The sequence below is a fragment of the Haliotis rufescens genome, unplaced genomic scaffold (genome assembly GCF_023055435.1).
Source record: "Haliotis rufescens isolate VD_foot unplaced genomic scaffold, xgHalRufe1.0.p SCAF_26, whole genome shotgun sequence".
Taxonomy (NCBI): Eukaryota; Metazoa; Mollusca; class Gastropoda; order Lepetellida; family Haliotidae; genus Haliotis; species Haliotis rufescens.
In genome coordinates, this window is record NW_025963957.1 from 5792758 (window position 1) to 5810404 (window position 17647).

At 41.8% G+C, this 17647-nt stretch overlaps 1 protein-coding gene across 1 annotated transcript; it reads right to left on the bottom strand.

The window, feature by feature from the left end:
* Nucleotides 1-1023: 1023 nt before the first annotated feature.
* Nucleotides 1024-14260, bottom strand: LOC124147383 (probable inactive peptidyl-prolyl cis-trans isomerase-like 6). Its single transcript, XM_046518085.2, has 8 exons — nucleotides 14154-14260; nucleotides 13553-13645; nucleotides 12333-12521; nucleotides 10407-10469; nucleotides 7586-7736; nucleotides 5562-5618; nucleotides 4837-4972; nucleotides 1024-2342 (listed from the first exon to the last, which is right to left on the bottom strand). Exons 1-8 carry the CDS (start codon nucleotides 14235-14237, stop codon nucleotides 2225-2227), a joined length of 891 nt encoding a protein of 296 aa, XP_046374041.2. The 5' UTR covers nucleotides 14238-14260; the 3' UTR covers nucleotides 1024-2224.
* Nucleotides 14261-17647: the final 3387 nt, after the last annotated feature.

A 17647-nucleotide genomic window follows, 5' to 3' on the forward strand; every position in this document is an offset into this window, starting at 1 on the left:
GCGTCTACCGGAGACTGGCTCCATGGTCTAGTGGATAGAGCCTCTACCTGAGACCCCTTTCTTGGTCTAGTGGATAGAGCGTCTACCTGAGACTGGCTCCATGGTCTAGTGGATAGAGCGTCTACCTGAGACCCCTTTCTTGGTCTAGTGGATAGAGCGTCTACCTGAGACCGCCTCCTTGGTCTAGTGGATAAAGAGTCTACCTGAGACTGGCTCCATGGTCTAGTGGATAGAGAGTCTATCGGAGACCGCCTCCATGGTCTAGTGGATAGAGCGTCTACCTGAGACTGGCTTCATGGTCTAGTGGATAGAGAGTCTACCTGAGACTGGCTCCATGGTCTAGTGGATAGAGAGTCTACCTGAGACTGGCTCCATGGTCTAGTGGATAGAGAGTCTACCTGAGACTGGCTTCATGGTCTAGTGGATAGAGAGTCTACCTGAGACTTGCTTCATGGTCTAGTGGATAGAGCATCTACCTGAGACTGGCTCCATGGTCTAGTGGATAGAGCACCTACCGGAGACTGGCTCCATGGTCTAGTGGATAGAGCCTCTACCTGAGACTGGCTCCATGGTCTAGTGGATAGAGCGTCTACCTGAGACTGGCTCCATGGTCTCGTGGATGGAGCACCTACCAGAAAGCATTAGGTCAGAAGTTGGATGCTGAGTTGCGTCATACCGCAGATGTTAAAAAGATGACAGTTGTTACCATGTCTGGCGCTGGGCATAAAGGGGATAAAAGAAGGACTGGTCAACTCAGAATCAGTGTATTGTGTCTTGGTAGTGGTGTATCCATGTGTTAACTGCGGCATGGTATCTCAGAGTTCTAGCAAAATAAGACTAATACACATACACACACACACACACACGCACGCACGCACGCACGCACGCACGCACACGCACACACACACACGCGCGCGCACGTACACCAACACTCACATGTACGTCATTATATAAATGTATTAACTTTGAGTGCAACGTTAAACCCTCTTTCATTTCACTTATAAAAAGAATATAAGAAACACCTGCAAGTTGATTTTTAATCCAATATGAAATATATACAATATTAAAAACTATATGACAATGCAAGAAGGCAATAAAAACATGTCGAAATAAACAACCCACATGTACTGATCAGCTGATGACCACTGCTGCTAACACACATATCACTACGAGACATAGTCACATGACTTTCTGTCCTAGCATGACTGGGCAGTTAAGGAAATGAAACTGTATTCACAATATTTTTGACTGATGTCAAGAAATAAAATAGTAAATAGATAGTCCAATCTGACTTCCCCCCAAAGGTACAGGAATGTGGTACTGAAATAGAAACTAACTTTTCCTGTTCTCAATTAGGCCAGTTTTAAAAATATACAATTCAGAGGAAAAACATCAGAATGACAATTTTTCATTAACTGTGGATGGTAAAGATCATTTTGACAATAAAACAAGCCAAGGGACTTTATTTGATGAAAACAAAATTCTTTTAAAAAAATAGTCATTATTTTAGTCAGATTTTAGATCGGTAGGTGATTTTTTTTATCCCTACCGATCCAAATCAAACTTTAACATGAAACATCCAGTACAATGCCTTTTATTTAATCTGTTTGGTTGACCTACTAACAAAATCTTTCCCAATATCTTTCCAAATATGTAAATCAAAAAATGGAAATGTCAAGCCTTAAAAATACATCAAGAGTAGATAGCAATGCACAGTAACACCATGTTAACCAATCTGATCTGACCTCTCCCTTCTGTATGCATTATTCCAGTACCAAGATCAGATTTACAAGTTTCGTTGATGACCTATGTGTTTCTGGAATCTACTGATGCACTCTAAACTCAAATGTTTACAGATGTTTTTTACAAGTTCTGTTTCATTCAAAATGACCTGTCCTTGCTCACTGACCCCTACTCTGTCATGTTCTCCATGAAGACATAATTTCATGTGTCAAATACTCCAATTAAACCCTTCTCATGGACTGGTTCCTGGTTGTATATGCATTGCATCACTTTTGTGATATGTATAGATATATTTTTGTCTGAATCTATTTTTATCAGACAGCCATGTTGGGATAGCTCTTTTATCGTGTTTCTTCTATTTTTGCATATGGTTGCTGGTAAGGACATTTATTTACATCTATTTTCGAATAAAAACGTAAAACATGATCTCAATTTGGCCTTATCACATGTAACATATCTCAAGAACATATTTCAAATGATCTCAAAACTCATATGTGCAGACCCCACAATGAGTGACCTTGACCTCCTGGTTGGGTCGCTCGTTCATTGTTTCCTGCTGCTCCATCTTCCTTAACGTCTCCGTGCCCTCGATCACCTGGCTGCAACACGCCAACATCACAATCATAAACACATGTGCAACACGCCAATATCACAATCATAAAACACATGTGCAACACGCCAACATCACAATCATAAACACATGTGCAACATGCCAATACCACAATCATAAACACATGTGCAACACGCCAACATCACAATCATAAACACATGTGCAACAAGCCAATATCACAATCATAAACACATGTGCAACACGCCATCATCACAATCATAAACACATGTGCAATACGCCAATATCACAATCATAAACACATGTGCAACACGCCAACATCACAATCATAAACACATGTGCAATACGCCAACATCACAATCATTAACACATGTGCAACACGCCAATATCACAATCATAAACACATGTGCAAGTTGCAACACACCAATATCACAATCATAAACACATGTGCAACACGCCAATATCACAATCATAAACACATGTGCAACACACCAATATCACAATCATAAACACATGTGCAACACGCCAATATCACAATCATAAACACAAGTGCAACACGCCAATATCACAATCATAAACACATGTGCAACACGCCAATATCACAATCATAAACACATGTGCAACATGCCAATATCACAATCATAAACACATGTGCAACATGCCAATATCACAATCATAAACACATGTGCAACATGCCAATATCACAATCATAAACACATGTGCAACACGCCAATATCACAATCATAAACACATGTGCAACATGTCAATATCACAATCATAAACGCCACACTCAGCAATATTCCAGCTATATGACGGCTGTATGTAAATAATCGAGTCTGGGCCAGACAATCCACTGATTGAAATCATGAGCATCAATCCACGCAATTGGGATATGATGACATGCATCAACCAAGTCAGCAAGCCTCACCACCCGATCCTGTTAGTTGCTCTTACGACAAGCATAGTCACCTTTCACAGCAAGCATGGGTTGCTGACCTATTCTACCCCGGATCTTCACGGGTCCCATGCTTTAAAAAATGGCTGAATAACTAATTAGATAGGTATATAATCATTCGTTTGTTGTACTGAATAACCAAACAGCACAATAAAGACGGATCATTGGGACATTACCACCATGTAGGGATTCAAACCCAGACCCAATGGTAGAGACAAGTCTATCACTGTGTCAGGAAGCCAACACCAGGCATAGAAATAGATTTATTTTCAAGAGTGCCATGAATTTAAGGGAGTTAACTGACTCTAAAAGTACAGTTTCTATCCTTGCTAAACTAGGCTGGAATTTCTGTGCTCGATGGTAGTGTCATAGCGACTGATTTATGACTACCACTGTCTGAAGTACATTTGACTCCATAGGCAAATTACCCTGTAGCCATGTCTCCATAACTTAATTGTCATTAGGCGCTAATCCCGTTGTTAATCCTCACCAACATTTCATTGTACATTGACTGACAGCCAACCTGGGCTACTTTATCACTTCCCGTTAATTACTGTTATTTATAGTATGACATTTATTGCCTTAATTGTTCATCCCCTTAGTTGTGTCGGTACGTCACCCCCGGAAGTCCCATGTCTAGAGCAACGTCATTGTATTTCCATTGTTCAGTACTATATATGTGCTACCATTACACAGTTACTACGGTGTTAGTCAGGCTTGGTATTCTGAGTGCTGGCATAGGGACGACCTTGAGCAGGATGTGCCGCTCGTAGGAAACGCCCTGAGGTGAGCTGGAGCTCCGCTCACCTCTTGTACGCCTGAGCTGGAAGGTCCGCTCATCGCTGTGTTTGTGTTGTCAGAGCAGGTATTCCGCTCATTGTGCAGTAGTTGTTTATTGTTTACATGTTGTGCATAAAGCGTTCGGGGACAGTGATGTCGATTTTCTCCTTTATTCCCCCAAGAGTTAATTCCCCGTCAAACCGTCAACAAGCGCGTTGACAATTCTCCACCACATAGCTATTTCCCTTGCATTGGGAAGATGAGTCAAATTGTGCAATTAGCATGTTTCTCTGCTCATTTTCCATGTGTTTGCCCCATTTAATTTGTGACATTAAATTACACTGCAAGCACGAAAAATATTAGGTCGGTCCTTTGGAATTGAATTCCTGAATCTCAGGCTTGTGAATCCTACTGTACATTAACAAGCTTATTTACCATGTATTTCCACAGTTTAATTTGTGACAGTACATTCTTGTACATCGAAACAAGACAACATTTCTGAGCGTGCCCTTTACATGCCTGTATAAGCCAGTGTTAAAGTATTATGGGATTTACAATAACCTTAGCGCTAAGATAGCTTTGTGCACTGAGGCCCAGGAACTTATTTTAACTGTGCCATTATGATTTGAACCATGGCACCGGCAGAAGGGATGTGTAGCCCACTCTTTTGTCAGACACTTTACATGTTAACTGCACCCTTGTAACTTGGGTATTATGTGCACAGTGTACACTTAATGTTTCATTCTCAGCTCCCTGGGGAGTATACAAGTTCTACACTGCTTCTACTGACCCAAATGCAACATATTTTGTATCCATCCATTTTGCTGGCTGGAGCGTGATGAAGAACTGGGAGCCGTTCGTGTGTCGATCTTTGTTGGCCATGCTGACTATCCCTCGCTTGTTGTGGAGTACTGAGAAGTTCTCATCTGTGAAAGAAATACAACCAACGTTAGGCTGCCTTAAAACCTTACCAAAGTCTGCAACCACAATAGGAAATACCACGTAGCAATGACATGTGTATATGTCTAGAATCACAAAATTGCCATAACTTATAAGATGGTCAGCTTAAACCAGGGTTTTCCTACTCTTATGTCAATGGTGAATTATATCGTGATTAAACAGTTACGTAATTTCTAGCGGGATCAGATGGGCATGCTGGGTGTCATGGTTGACAGCATGCCATCTCACACCCAGCGGGGATAGATTTTTTGCACAATATCAATCACTGGATTGTCTGGTCCAGAATTCATTATTTACAGGTTGTTATCTTACAGCTGGATTATTGCTGAGTGTGGCGTTAACCAACAAACAAAAAAGTAACTTGAAATTACAAATTGTTTACCAAAATTATCTAAAGGCTGGGAGATGTTTCTTTACCTGGAGCTCATTTGAAAAAGAATACTTTGAACAAATATCAGAAAACCTGATCTCACCACATGCAACGAATCATTATTATTGTAGAATGACACACCTCCTGTGTTTTGCGTGACAGTTTGCTTGTCTAAGTAGATTTACCTTCAAAGGCTGGCCCGTAGATAGACTCGCCTCCATTTCCTCGACCATGGTAAATATCTGGAGAAAATAAACAATTCCAACTTACAGAACATATTTCTAACTACACTAGGCCCCAACAAGAACTGCAAACGATAACATCTTATGCCAGTTCCTCTGGAGCCTACTTTACAATTAACTCTTGTTATGTCAATGCTGAAATGACAAAAAGACATCGCTAACATAAGCAGAGCTTCCAAATACATGTACATCCACAGGTAGATGTTTCATGTTGCTGACACACATACACAGATTAGCTGTATCATATTTGAGGATCAGGTTATCACAACAGAAAGATAGATGGTCTTGACAAGTAAAAGATAAGTCCCCATCATTTAAATAAAACTTCCTTTCAGATACAGCATATGTTAATGTTTCTTATTGTGTCTAAAATCTTGAGTTACAGGTATCAAGTAGTCTTGACATTGTGGCTTTATACTCGCAGAGATGGGCTGTCGTGAGGGAACCAGGTTTAATGAACAGAGGAATGAATTTGAATATTGCGCAGTCTGATAAACTTGCTGGAGTTATCTCCCTTCATTTCCTGGTAAACTCAATAGTGCACACTTTATGTGTACCTTCTGATGTAATGTTGATCAGTTATTGATACAAACATGTACTTGTAAACACAGAAGGAACACCAGAACCATTCTGTACCACAAACGTTTGAGTCTGCTACTCCAAACATAGCACGTAGCATCATTTTCAGCAGATTTTCATGTTATTATATGGACTATTACCAGCTAAACTAATACTAGAATGAAAAGATTTGTATTAGACTCGGGCTTCGGACTAGAGGCTAAAGACGCAGACTGCAGAACTGTGGACACTGGTGTATATACCTGAGCAGTCTAGTCCCATGTTCCTGAGTAAGCACATTAGCTGCAGCCAACATACCTGTGATGTCATATGGCGTGTGCACATATTGTGATGTTTACAGTTAAAAGTGTGGAGGGATATGTAGCGAGTAGATGTGCACCGCAGAGCTACTGATGCAGGAGTGACAGACATAGGCATGCACATCAAGGATGTCACATGGACACCCATCACAGTCACGCTGTGCTCGCATATTTCAACTTAGCCTGGAACAAGTCCAAATTTACTACCGGGTACCCGAGCCCCCATCACCCAACTACCCCAGAACCTGCTGTACGTCTCATGAGTAGGGTAATGTCCGATTGTGAATTGTTTTACCGGAGCCCTGGAACAAATTATGTAGATAGACATAAAACAATTTGATCATGCGTACACTGAAATAAACAAGTTCCTGCTTTACTGGAATAATATGCCTCACGTTACACAACAATAAATACCGGATTGAAATATCAAGAAGTCAAAATCCATTTCGCAACTGTTTTTATTAAAGTGTGACCTGACCATCCTATATAGAAGCAGAGAATGGTCTCTGATAGAAGACTGTAATAAAGTGGCTAAAGAATACAGTTTGTTCTTTCTAAAGAAAAGGGGCGGTCGGGTAGCCTAGTGGTTAAAGCATTCGCTCGTCACGCCGAAAACCTCGGTTCGATTCCCGACATGGGTACAATGTGTGAAGCCCATTTCTGGTGTCCCCCGCCGCGATATTGCTGGAATATTGCTAAAAGCGGCGTAAAACCATACTCATTCTAAAGAAAAGAAATTGGCTCGTTCAAGCCTTCTGTAATTGTCTCCAAAACGGCCCTGCACATATGCTGTTATGACAGTGAATTTTTGCATTTGATTGAAGATGATGTCATCCATTGTCCAAAACATCATAGAAGATTGTATGCATCTTTGTTCTGAACACTGACAGCAAGCTAGGGGCCCTCCAGTGACCAGGTCACCGACTTCTTACAAATAAAATACTGGTAATGTGTAAATGAATTTAACTCTGAATTATGTATTATCTGTCCGTCGTGAATCACCGTACTTAGGACTTACAATATTAATTCTCTCAGGACAGATAATCCATAATTTCTAGGCTATTCCTTAAGTAGTCAAACATCAGTTACCTCCCCCTTGAATCCAACCATTGGGGACGATTCTGTGAAACAAGGAATTCTTGTAGGTGAGGTTGTAGCGTGTTTCAGGTGACTCTCCCTTCTCCCCCGTGCACAAAGCCTTGAAGTTGGCACATGTTCTCGGAACGTCCTTGCTGAACAGCTACAACAGGAACAGAGATTACACTTCATCTGGAACATCTCGGTAACACCAGCAACAAAAACACGACATATAGTTCTAAACTGAAAAAAATAACTTGGAACCCATTAACCAGTGTAACAAATACTTCATAGAAAATAGAAGTTTTAAATGAACATAACATTATACATTAAGGCTCAAGATTGTGAGAGTTTTTTATTGTTTTTTTTAACACAGTAGCGTAAATAATTAATAATTTTCAATAACTTAGAATCAAAAATCTTAAAAGAGAAATTGAACACGAAAATTGGAACTGTCACGTTGTGCACCCATGTTGACGTGTAACGAGAAAATCAAGTACCTTAAAAGTTATAAGGTCGAAAATGTTCTGTTGGCAAATTTTAAAATGTCCAGCTTGCACTATTTCAAATGGGACATTTAGCAGTCACAATCGGACAAGTCTGGTGCACAGACTGGTTTCCAAATCCCTGCTTATAACCCTTAAAACGTGTCACTGAATGACAAAAATAGTGAATGAGGGTTTTTTGACTGTTGTCAGCAATCTGTGTAACAGTAACGATGCTACCTACATTATGCCAGTGACTGCTGCACCATATACATTTTCTAATGAAAGCAAGTTAAAGAACACCCAATACTTTCATATGACTATAGTGAAGCTGTTGTGCCATGACACATCCTCTACCTCCAGGGCGTGCTACACCTGCACATACCCCTGGATCCCTTCCCGTGGTATTTGCGACCTCAAATTACCCGCCCTTGATTTTTATTATCATTTTAACAACCAATGAAATTTCGAGATAAGGAAATGGATAATAGAGAACTTGCCATAGCCAGTTTTAATGGACAAGAAGACCACCAACAAGATTTTGGAGGATTTTCTTTTGCGTGTAGATGAGTTTTTCAATGTTGAATTTCTTGCAAACTCTATTGTAATCAATGCAACCCAGGTAACCATGTTGTGTTGATATCGCCAGTCCAAATTTGAGGCTTGTTTGTAGCTCGCAATCTGATTGGTCAATTAGACTGAGTAGTGTTGCAATATCCAATAATGACTGGTCCCTATCACACAATAATGATTGATCGCCCCACCTCCAGGCAGTTGTACTTGATCATGTTGGTGGCTACACAGTAAAGGAGTAGCCTTGACCTCTGTTGATTGATGGCTTGTGGCAGCCAATGTTTTCATCCCATCCGCCTACTTATGATGAACTCATTAAGCAATAATCACCACACCTATATGTATATACTTATCCTCACAGTTTAATTGGCTTCCTGTCTCAGTGGCTTCCACCTCATGTGTGCTCTGTCCATCATATTGTGACAGTATTATCCCTCTGTTGTCATTACTTACTCATGTTAACCCCCCTCACGTATGCAATTGTTAAAATAGTTACCGTTAATCCTCCACCTACTATATATATTCTGTGCCATGTTCATCGTTCAATCTTGCTTGACAACGGTATAAGGATCCGAAAAGCTTCCTTCACAGTAATTTAAATTAATAGCATTTAGTGATTAGAACTAAATGCCTTTATGTCAGACTTGGCACCATTGCTAATATTATTACAGCTAAATACCTTCATTCCGTGCGGCTATGTGCTGATTTGCATGGTGCCATCGTCTCTGGTCTAGATTTGCTCTTGGCACGTCCGGTATAGGAGTGTTTGTTTATATTTTCTATGACCTCACGCAGCACTTGCTCTCCAGCTTTCAGCCATACAACACATATTCGCGCATTCATCTGTAGTTTGTTGCACACACCCTGTTATCCTTATTTCCAAGTTGTTCAAGCTTTGCAGTTGTCAATTTGGTGGAACTTTACTGGAGCATTATGTTTGTATATAATGATGTCGTCATGAATAAAATGTTGCGGATGGGCGGGGTGCTGGTGGATTGCATTACAAGTTACATTTGGCGTCTTGGGTTACATCCCAAATAATAAATTATATAGGATGGGGTTGCCCTCTTTACAGCTGGAACCAATTTATCCATTCTGCTTTACAGCAGATGGTTTGGTGTCCGCTTTACAGCGGATGGTCAGCTTGGCAACAATAGTTGCCCTCACTCATGGTTTGGCAATGGTACTTGCCTGGCAGCGCTAGCTGCATAGCAACATGGGTTCCTTGGCAACAGTAGTTGCAGGGCAGCAAGCACTGCATTGGTAAGCCACATGGGTTGCTTGGCAATGGTAGTTGCAGGGCAGCGGGCGCTGCATCGGTAAGTCACATGGGTTGCTTGGCAACGGTAGTTGCAGGGCAGCGGGCACTGCATTGGTAAGTCACATGGGTTGCTTGGCAACGGTAGTTGCAGGGCAGCGGTTGCTGCAGTTGGGGTTGCTTAACAGGGGTTAAGCTCATTGCTGTAGTCCACCAGTACCTCCACATCCGCGACCATTTCATCCAATAATATCTCTTGTCTTAATTTGAAGTTCCGCTATCATGCCTGATAGCGGAGCCTGTCATAATGGAGCCATGTCCTTATATTAAGAAGTTATTATCCATAACTACTTTGTCATCCTTCAACTTCTAAGTCATGCTGATGAAACAAGTCCACTATAGGTCATCATGCAAGATTATATAAGAAATGAGAAATAATGTATTAACCATAACATGGTTCAAGTCAGAGAAATCTAAACTAAACTGCATGCATGTGAAAGCATTATAGAATACTTGCCTCTATGACTAATCTCCCAGCTGGCTCGTTGCCAATCTTCACATCCATGTACACAAAGTCATGCTGAAAGAACAAAGATGATGTGAGACTAACTGACTTGCACCGGCTCCCATCATCACATAGTGTTGTCTACAGTGAAGCCTTCTTAGTACTGACCTTGTTAATCTGAAAACACTACTTTAGGCTTACAAAAATAAAGAATTGGTTCTCAGGCAATAACTTTTGAAAATAAAGTGCGGGCAGACAGGGGTTTTTTTTGTTTTTTTTGTTGTTGTTTTTTAGGGTGTGGGGTGTGTGGGGCTTGTTCAAACTAGTATGTAACCAAATAAACAGTTGTGTACCATCAACCTGGGAAAGGGCCTCCCTATATAAACAAGCATACAAACTCCTATTGCCGCCATGACCATAACACAAGATGTGCAGTAAAGCAGTGTCATGTAAAGGGAAGTAACTGTGTGCTATACTGGATCGTGTTGTTTTTAAGTATTAGGATTAATTATTTTTAAATGGAAATAAACGAAATGTGCGGCAGACTTTATGATGAGAACCAAGACTATTTTTTCATCCGTACAGACAAGAACTTATTGGTATGTCTTAATTAATACCTAGTAATTCATCTGGTAGATTTTACACCAAACGGGCCAATCCAGATTAATAAGGCATCACTGTATATCACACACTGAACAGATGATCGTTTGACTGGCACAAGCTTGCATGTCGGGAATTGTTTTGTTTATAGTTTGACGCTGCAATATTCCAGCTATAGGAGCGAGGTCTGTAAATGATACAACCTGGATCAGACAATCCAGTGATCGATATTGTGAGCACCAATCCACGCCATGGGGCATGCTGATGCAGAGGAGGGAAGTTACAATATGCTGAATCTCCATCAACTTGAATACTTTTATTTTGATTCAGTACATATCAAAACATTATATAGTCATGCTATGGAGTCCGGGGTGCCCTTGTACAAAGCGATCATAGAGCTAACGACTTACAACAGTCGTTACTTGAATAAAACATGTAACTGTCTTAAGTGACAGGCCTGCATTTTGTAACTATAAATAATCACTCTCATTTTTTACAGATTTACATTGTTCTGTGCTGTTAACATCAATCTCATTAAAATCAGATCTTAGTTCTCACTACTGCTAAACAAAGATCAGAGGACATCCCATTACGGGTCACGTCAGACCGACCTTGCGCGACATTGACCGACCAATGGAATGACCAATCAGAAGGCAGCTTTCTCGTGCTTTACGGCACTAATTGCAAATTGGCGATTACGCTTCGAAGCATATTTTGACAAATTCTCGATTACAAATTTGAAACCTGAACAAAAGAACATTCTGGAATAGCTAACAGATGGTCTAGATCTAGATTGTATGGATACAGTCGTTAAACCCGTAACTATCATTCGGAGTTAAAGTTTTCGAGGCTGCGTGATCAGAAATCACATTCCAATTGTCACTTTCATAATCTGGTAAGCGATGCTCTGATTGGTCGGATGAAAGGTCGTTCTGAGGTGACCCGTAATGGGATGTCCTCAGATCTTTGTTTAGCGGTAGCGAGAACTGAGGTGTGATTTTGATGAGATTGTGTTAACATTCACAGCTTCATAATCACTGAGGTAGCCCCTGCTCTCAGGTTAGTGAGTCCCATGTCAATGTCTCATTCAAATTTGTCAGTATCAGGCTGGTTGGAATCAATTACACCTGTCCCGACAGACATGTTACCAGCCTCGGGAGAGCTGCAGACAGCTATGTCAGACACTGAGGAGGTTTAATAGGTTAAGAGTTTTTTTCTTGAAAAATATCACTTACCGGTACAATAAAAGTTAAAACGAGAGGCATGAAATAAGCCTATTTATAAATGAGTAATGTCTGGCAAGTCCCACTGAAACAATACTATGATGCTAGTACTTACATCAGTTGAATTGAGGTGCTTTTTGTACCCCTCCTCTGTGAGAGTCTCATACAGAGCTTCTGGTCGGAACTCCTCAAAGCTGTAGTTTTCCTCCGCCCAGAGGAGGAAGTCCTCCGGTCCACCTATCAGCTGCCCATTCACAAAAGCTATTGCCTTGTCTTCAAATACCCACGCTTCACCTCTCAGTTCCTGAAACAAACGGTTTGCTTACTTCAGCTTTCATCAGTGTTCCGACCGCCTCCGTGGTCTAGTTGTAGAGTGTCTGCCCAGAGAGCGGAAGGTCCGGGGTTCAATCCCCGGCCACGTCATACCAAAAGACGTTAAGAGATGGTTGTTACCCTGTCTGGCGCTCAGCATTAAGGGGCTAAAACAAGGACTGGTCGGCTCGGAGTCAGTATACTGTGTCTGAGTGGGGTATTCATGTTAAACTGCGGCATGGTATCTCAGTGAGCTAGCACTATAAATCGGCATCAGTCCAGACTAGTACAAGCAGCCACACACACACACGTACATGCACGTCGCTATATAAGTGCAATAATCTTTAATAAGCATGGTATCATGCGAATCAAACAATCTGACCACTTTCCTGAAGGCCAAGGTCACTGGTATGCATCCCATCATGGGATTTAAAACACTATCATGTGATAGGCAACAGTGAGTGAGTGAGTTGGGTTTAGCACCACTTTTAACATTATTCTAGTTGTATCACAGTGTATCAGATTAATATGGGAGGAAAGCCCGAAGTGATGCAGGTCTCAGACGTTTACCACTTCGGTGAAATGCACGAGCACGGGTATGGTGCTGACAAACCTAGAAACATAATCAGGGGGAACTGGGATTCGAACCCACAATCATAGGTTTCTTTCGTGCCCAAGGGACGCAACTCTGCACAGCGAATCGCGGCGCCTTAGACGACTAAGCTGACAGGCAACAAACTATACTCATTTATTGAGGGGGAAGTTTTATCTCCTCACAAGTCTAAAATTCAATATTCTTGCCAATTTATCAACTTCTAACACTTTGGTATTCCGTGCTCACGTTCCAACACAAAGTTGCTTTCACATTACAACCTGAGTGTGAATATTGTACTGTAGTTTCATGTTATCATTTTTCTCTTCGGTAATAGAAATATGCTTTATTATAATATTTTAATAGTCTCACACATGAAATTGCTTTCATAGTAAAAGAATGTCTGGAACAGAACTATATTTTCACTTTACCTTTTTCTTTTCAGTAATGAAAATGTCCCAGTCGAATTCCACCATGCCATAAATAACTGGAGCCTCAACCTGTGAGTCTTTTGCGTGCAAATCCTGAAAAGTAGCAATATTGAAATAAGTTTCACACAGGATACCCAGTCCAGTGGTTATGATATATTGTTTCAGACTGAGACAAAAACTTTTGAATCTACAGCCAAAACCTGCCACTTGACATCATTAACAGTATATCTTAGTGTTAATTTATCGAATAATAATATTAATATTAACAGAGCTATCTTCAGACAGCCTGAAGGTTTTCTTCTGTACATCTCTTACAAAAATATGTAACGATAATTGCATATTGCATAAACATAGGCCTACACATGCAGACACTGGTGTAATTCACAGTCTTCTGTCTTAAATGCTACTGAATAATTCGATTTCAGATGATTACAGATTTATTTTGACAGTATTCAACTTCAACTGTTAGAAAAAACAACACTGTTAGTCGGTTGTTACTGTTATGATTCTAAGTTCTGTTTCGCGATGTTTATTTTAATTCATTTTAATGTGCAAATAATATAATTCTTATTTTATATTTAAATAAAACAAATTCACAAACCTCTGCACAACATTTTGCTCTGACAAAATTGACATCATTCAAGAGTCCAAAAACTTCGATCTTCATTGCTTCGCCGGACGCCATGATTGTTGTTGTCCATAGAAACAATGGGCGGACAACTCTAAATTTCCAACGCGCACCTTGGACAACTCCCCGTGAGCCTTAGCAAAAGAAGCGCACATAAAATAACACTTCAAGCGGGAGTTGTGACGAAGACGCACTTTAATGGCGTACGCATATCTACACTGATCAAAAGTCATTTAGTGACACTTCAGCTTTCAGTTTTAGTTCTTATTAATAATATCAGTGGATTATGAAAAAAAAAAAACTTTGGAAGACGAAGTACAAACCGCTTATATATACGTTTGTTATATACCAAAAACATCGATTATTGATTGTTCGTTTGTACCAAATGTTTGCCCCGTGCTTGTGAATTTCACCACAGTGGAAACGTCTAAGGCCTGCATCAGTTCGTCTTTTCCCACACAGCAAAGGGACACCTATTGATACACGTATGACTGAAATACTGGTAAATGGGCGTTAAACAACACTCACTCACTCACTCACTCACTCACTCACCCACCCACCCACTCACCCACTCACTCACTCACTCACTCACTCACTCACTCACTCACTCACTCACTCACTGAATACCTGAACAGCAAAACTTAACAGCCAACATTCAAAACATATTATCTGACAATTTATTTTGGAAAGTAAGACACTTGTCAACTGCGCTCTTGTATAGGTGATAGATCAACGATCCCCTTATCAGTGATATGAGATGGTATTACCTGGATATTGTGGGGCCAACGCTCGGGGCAAACAGGGATCAACAGCGGCTCTACACGTGAATCATGGTATTAAACATTTACTCAAGTGCTTTGACCATACCAGGAGTCCCTGATAATGTAAAGCGACCACAGCGGTGGTAGTTATGATGGTGGTGATGGTGCTGAAATCGTTTTTATTCATTTGTTCCTTTCCGTCTATCAATCGGTCCCCTAACCTCGAACTACATACACATCAATCTTCACAACCAAACACCCAACCCTCTGGTCAAGCACGCTTCCCACTCACCTTACTATCTATGCAACCATCCAGCCACCCACAAACCGACCAATCGATTCATCATCCCTCCGCCGAACGATTTAACAAAACCACTCAACCACCGACCTATCTATCCATCATCCATCCACCGACCTATCTATCCATCATCCACCCACCGACCTGTCTATCCATCATTCACCCACCGACCTATCTATACATCATCCATCCACCGACCTATCTATCCATCATCCATCCACCGACCTATCTATCCATCATCCCTCTGCCGACCTATCTATACATCATCCATCCACCGACCTATCTATCCATCATCCATCCACCGACCTATCTATCCATCATTAATCCACCGACCTGTCTATACATCATCCATCCACCGACCTATCTATCCATCATCCATCCACCGACCTATCTATCCATCATTAATCCACCGACCTGTCTATACATCATCCATCCACCGACCTATCTATCCATCATCCACCTACCGACCTGTCTATCCATCATTAATCCACCGACCTGTCTATCCATCATCCACCTACCGACCTATCTATCCATCATTAATCCACCGACCTATCTATCCATCATCCACCTACCGACCTGTCTATCCATCATCCATCCACCGACCTATCTATCCATCATCCACCTACCGACCTATCTATCCATCATCCACCTACCGACCTGTCTATCCATCATCCATCCACCGACCTATCTATCCATCATCCACCTACCGACCTATCTATCCATCATCCACCTACCGACCTGTCTATCCATCATCCATCCACCGACCTGTCTATCCATCATCCATCCACCGACCTATCTATCCATCATCCATCCACCGACCTATCTATCCATCATCCACCTACCGACCTGTCTATCCATCATCCACCTACCGACCTATCTATCCATCATCCATCCACCGACCTGTCTATCCATCATCCACCTACCGACCTATCTATCCATCATCCACCTACCGACCTATCTATCCATCATCCACCTACCGACCTATCTATCCATCATCCACCTACCGACCTGTCTATCCATCATCCACCTACCGACCTATCTATCCATCATCCACCTACCGACCTGTCTATCCATCATCCACCTACCGACCTATCTATCCATCATCCACCTACCGACCTGTCTATCCATCATCCACCTACCGACCTATCTATCCATCATCCACCTACCGACCTATCTATCCATCATCCACCTACCGACCTATCTATCCATCATCCACCTACCGACCTGTCTATCCATCATCCACCTACCGACCTATCTATCCATCATCCACCTACCGACCTATCTATCCATCATCCACCTACCGACCTGTCTATCCATCATTAATCCACCGACCTGTCTATCCATCATCCACCTACCGACCTGTCTATCCATCATCCACCTACCGACCTGTCTATCCATCATCCAACCACCGACCTATCTATCCATCATCCATCCACCGACCTGTCTATCCATCATCCACCTACCGACCTATCTATCCATCATCCACCTACCGACCTATCTATCCATCATCCACCTACCGACCTATCTATCCATCATCCACCTACCGACCTATCTATCCATCATCCACCTACCGACCTGTCTATCCATCATCCACCTACCGACCTATCTATCCATCATCCACCTACCGACCTGTCTATCCATCATCCACCTACCGACCTATCTATCCATCATCCACCTACCGACCTGTCTATCCATCATCCACCTACCGACCTGTCTATCCATCATCCACCTACCGACCTGTCTATCCATCATCCAACCACCGACCTATCTATCCATCATCCACCTACCGACCTATCTATCCATCATCCACCTACCGACCTATCTATCCATCATCCACCTACCGACCTGTCTATCCATCATCCACCTACCGACCTATCTATCCATCATCCACCTACCGACCTGTCTATCCATCATCCACCTACCGACCTATCTATCCATCATCCACCTACCGACCTATCTATCCATCATCCACCTACCGACCTATCTATCCATCATCCACCTACCGACCTGTCTATCCATCATCCACCTACCGACCTATCTATCCATCATCCACCTACCGACCTATCTATCCATCATCCACCTACCGACCTGTCTATCCATCATTAATCCACCGACCTGTCTATCCATCATCCACCTACCGACCTGTCTATCCATCATCCACCTACCGACCTATCTATCCATCATCCACCTACCGACCTATCTATCCATCATCCACCTACCGACCTGTCTATCCATCATTAATCCACCGACCTGTCTATCCATCATCCACCTACCGACCTGTCTATCCATCATCCACCTACCGACCTATCTATCCATCATCCAACCACCGACCTATCTATCCATCATTCATCCACCGATCTATCTATCCATCATCCACCTACCGACCTATCTATCCATCATCCACCTAC

What these genes read in the sequence shown, in the direction of transcription:
- LOC124147383 (XM_046518085.2), bottom strand. Translation starts at nt 14,237, where the DNA reads ATGGCGTCCGGCGAAGCAATGAAGATCGAAGTTTTTGGACTCTTGAAT. An exon ending in GAGCAAAATGTTGTGCAGAG is followed by an intron (nt 13,646 to 14,153) that starts GTTTGTGAATTT and finishes GCTACTTTTCAG; the next exon opens with GATTTGCACGCAAAAGACTC. An exon ending in ACAAAATATGTTGCATTTGG is followed by an intron (nt 2,343 to 4,836) that starts GTCAGTAGAAGC and finishes GGCGTGTTGCAG; the next exon opens with CCAGGTGATCGAGGGCACGG.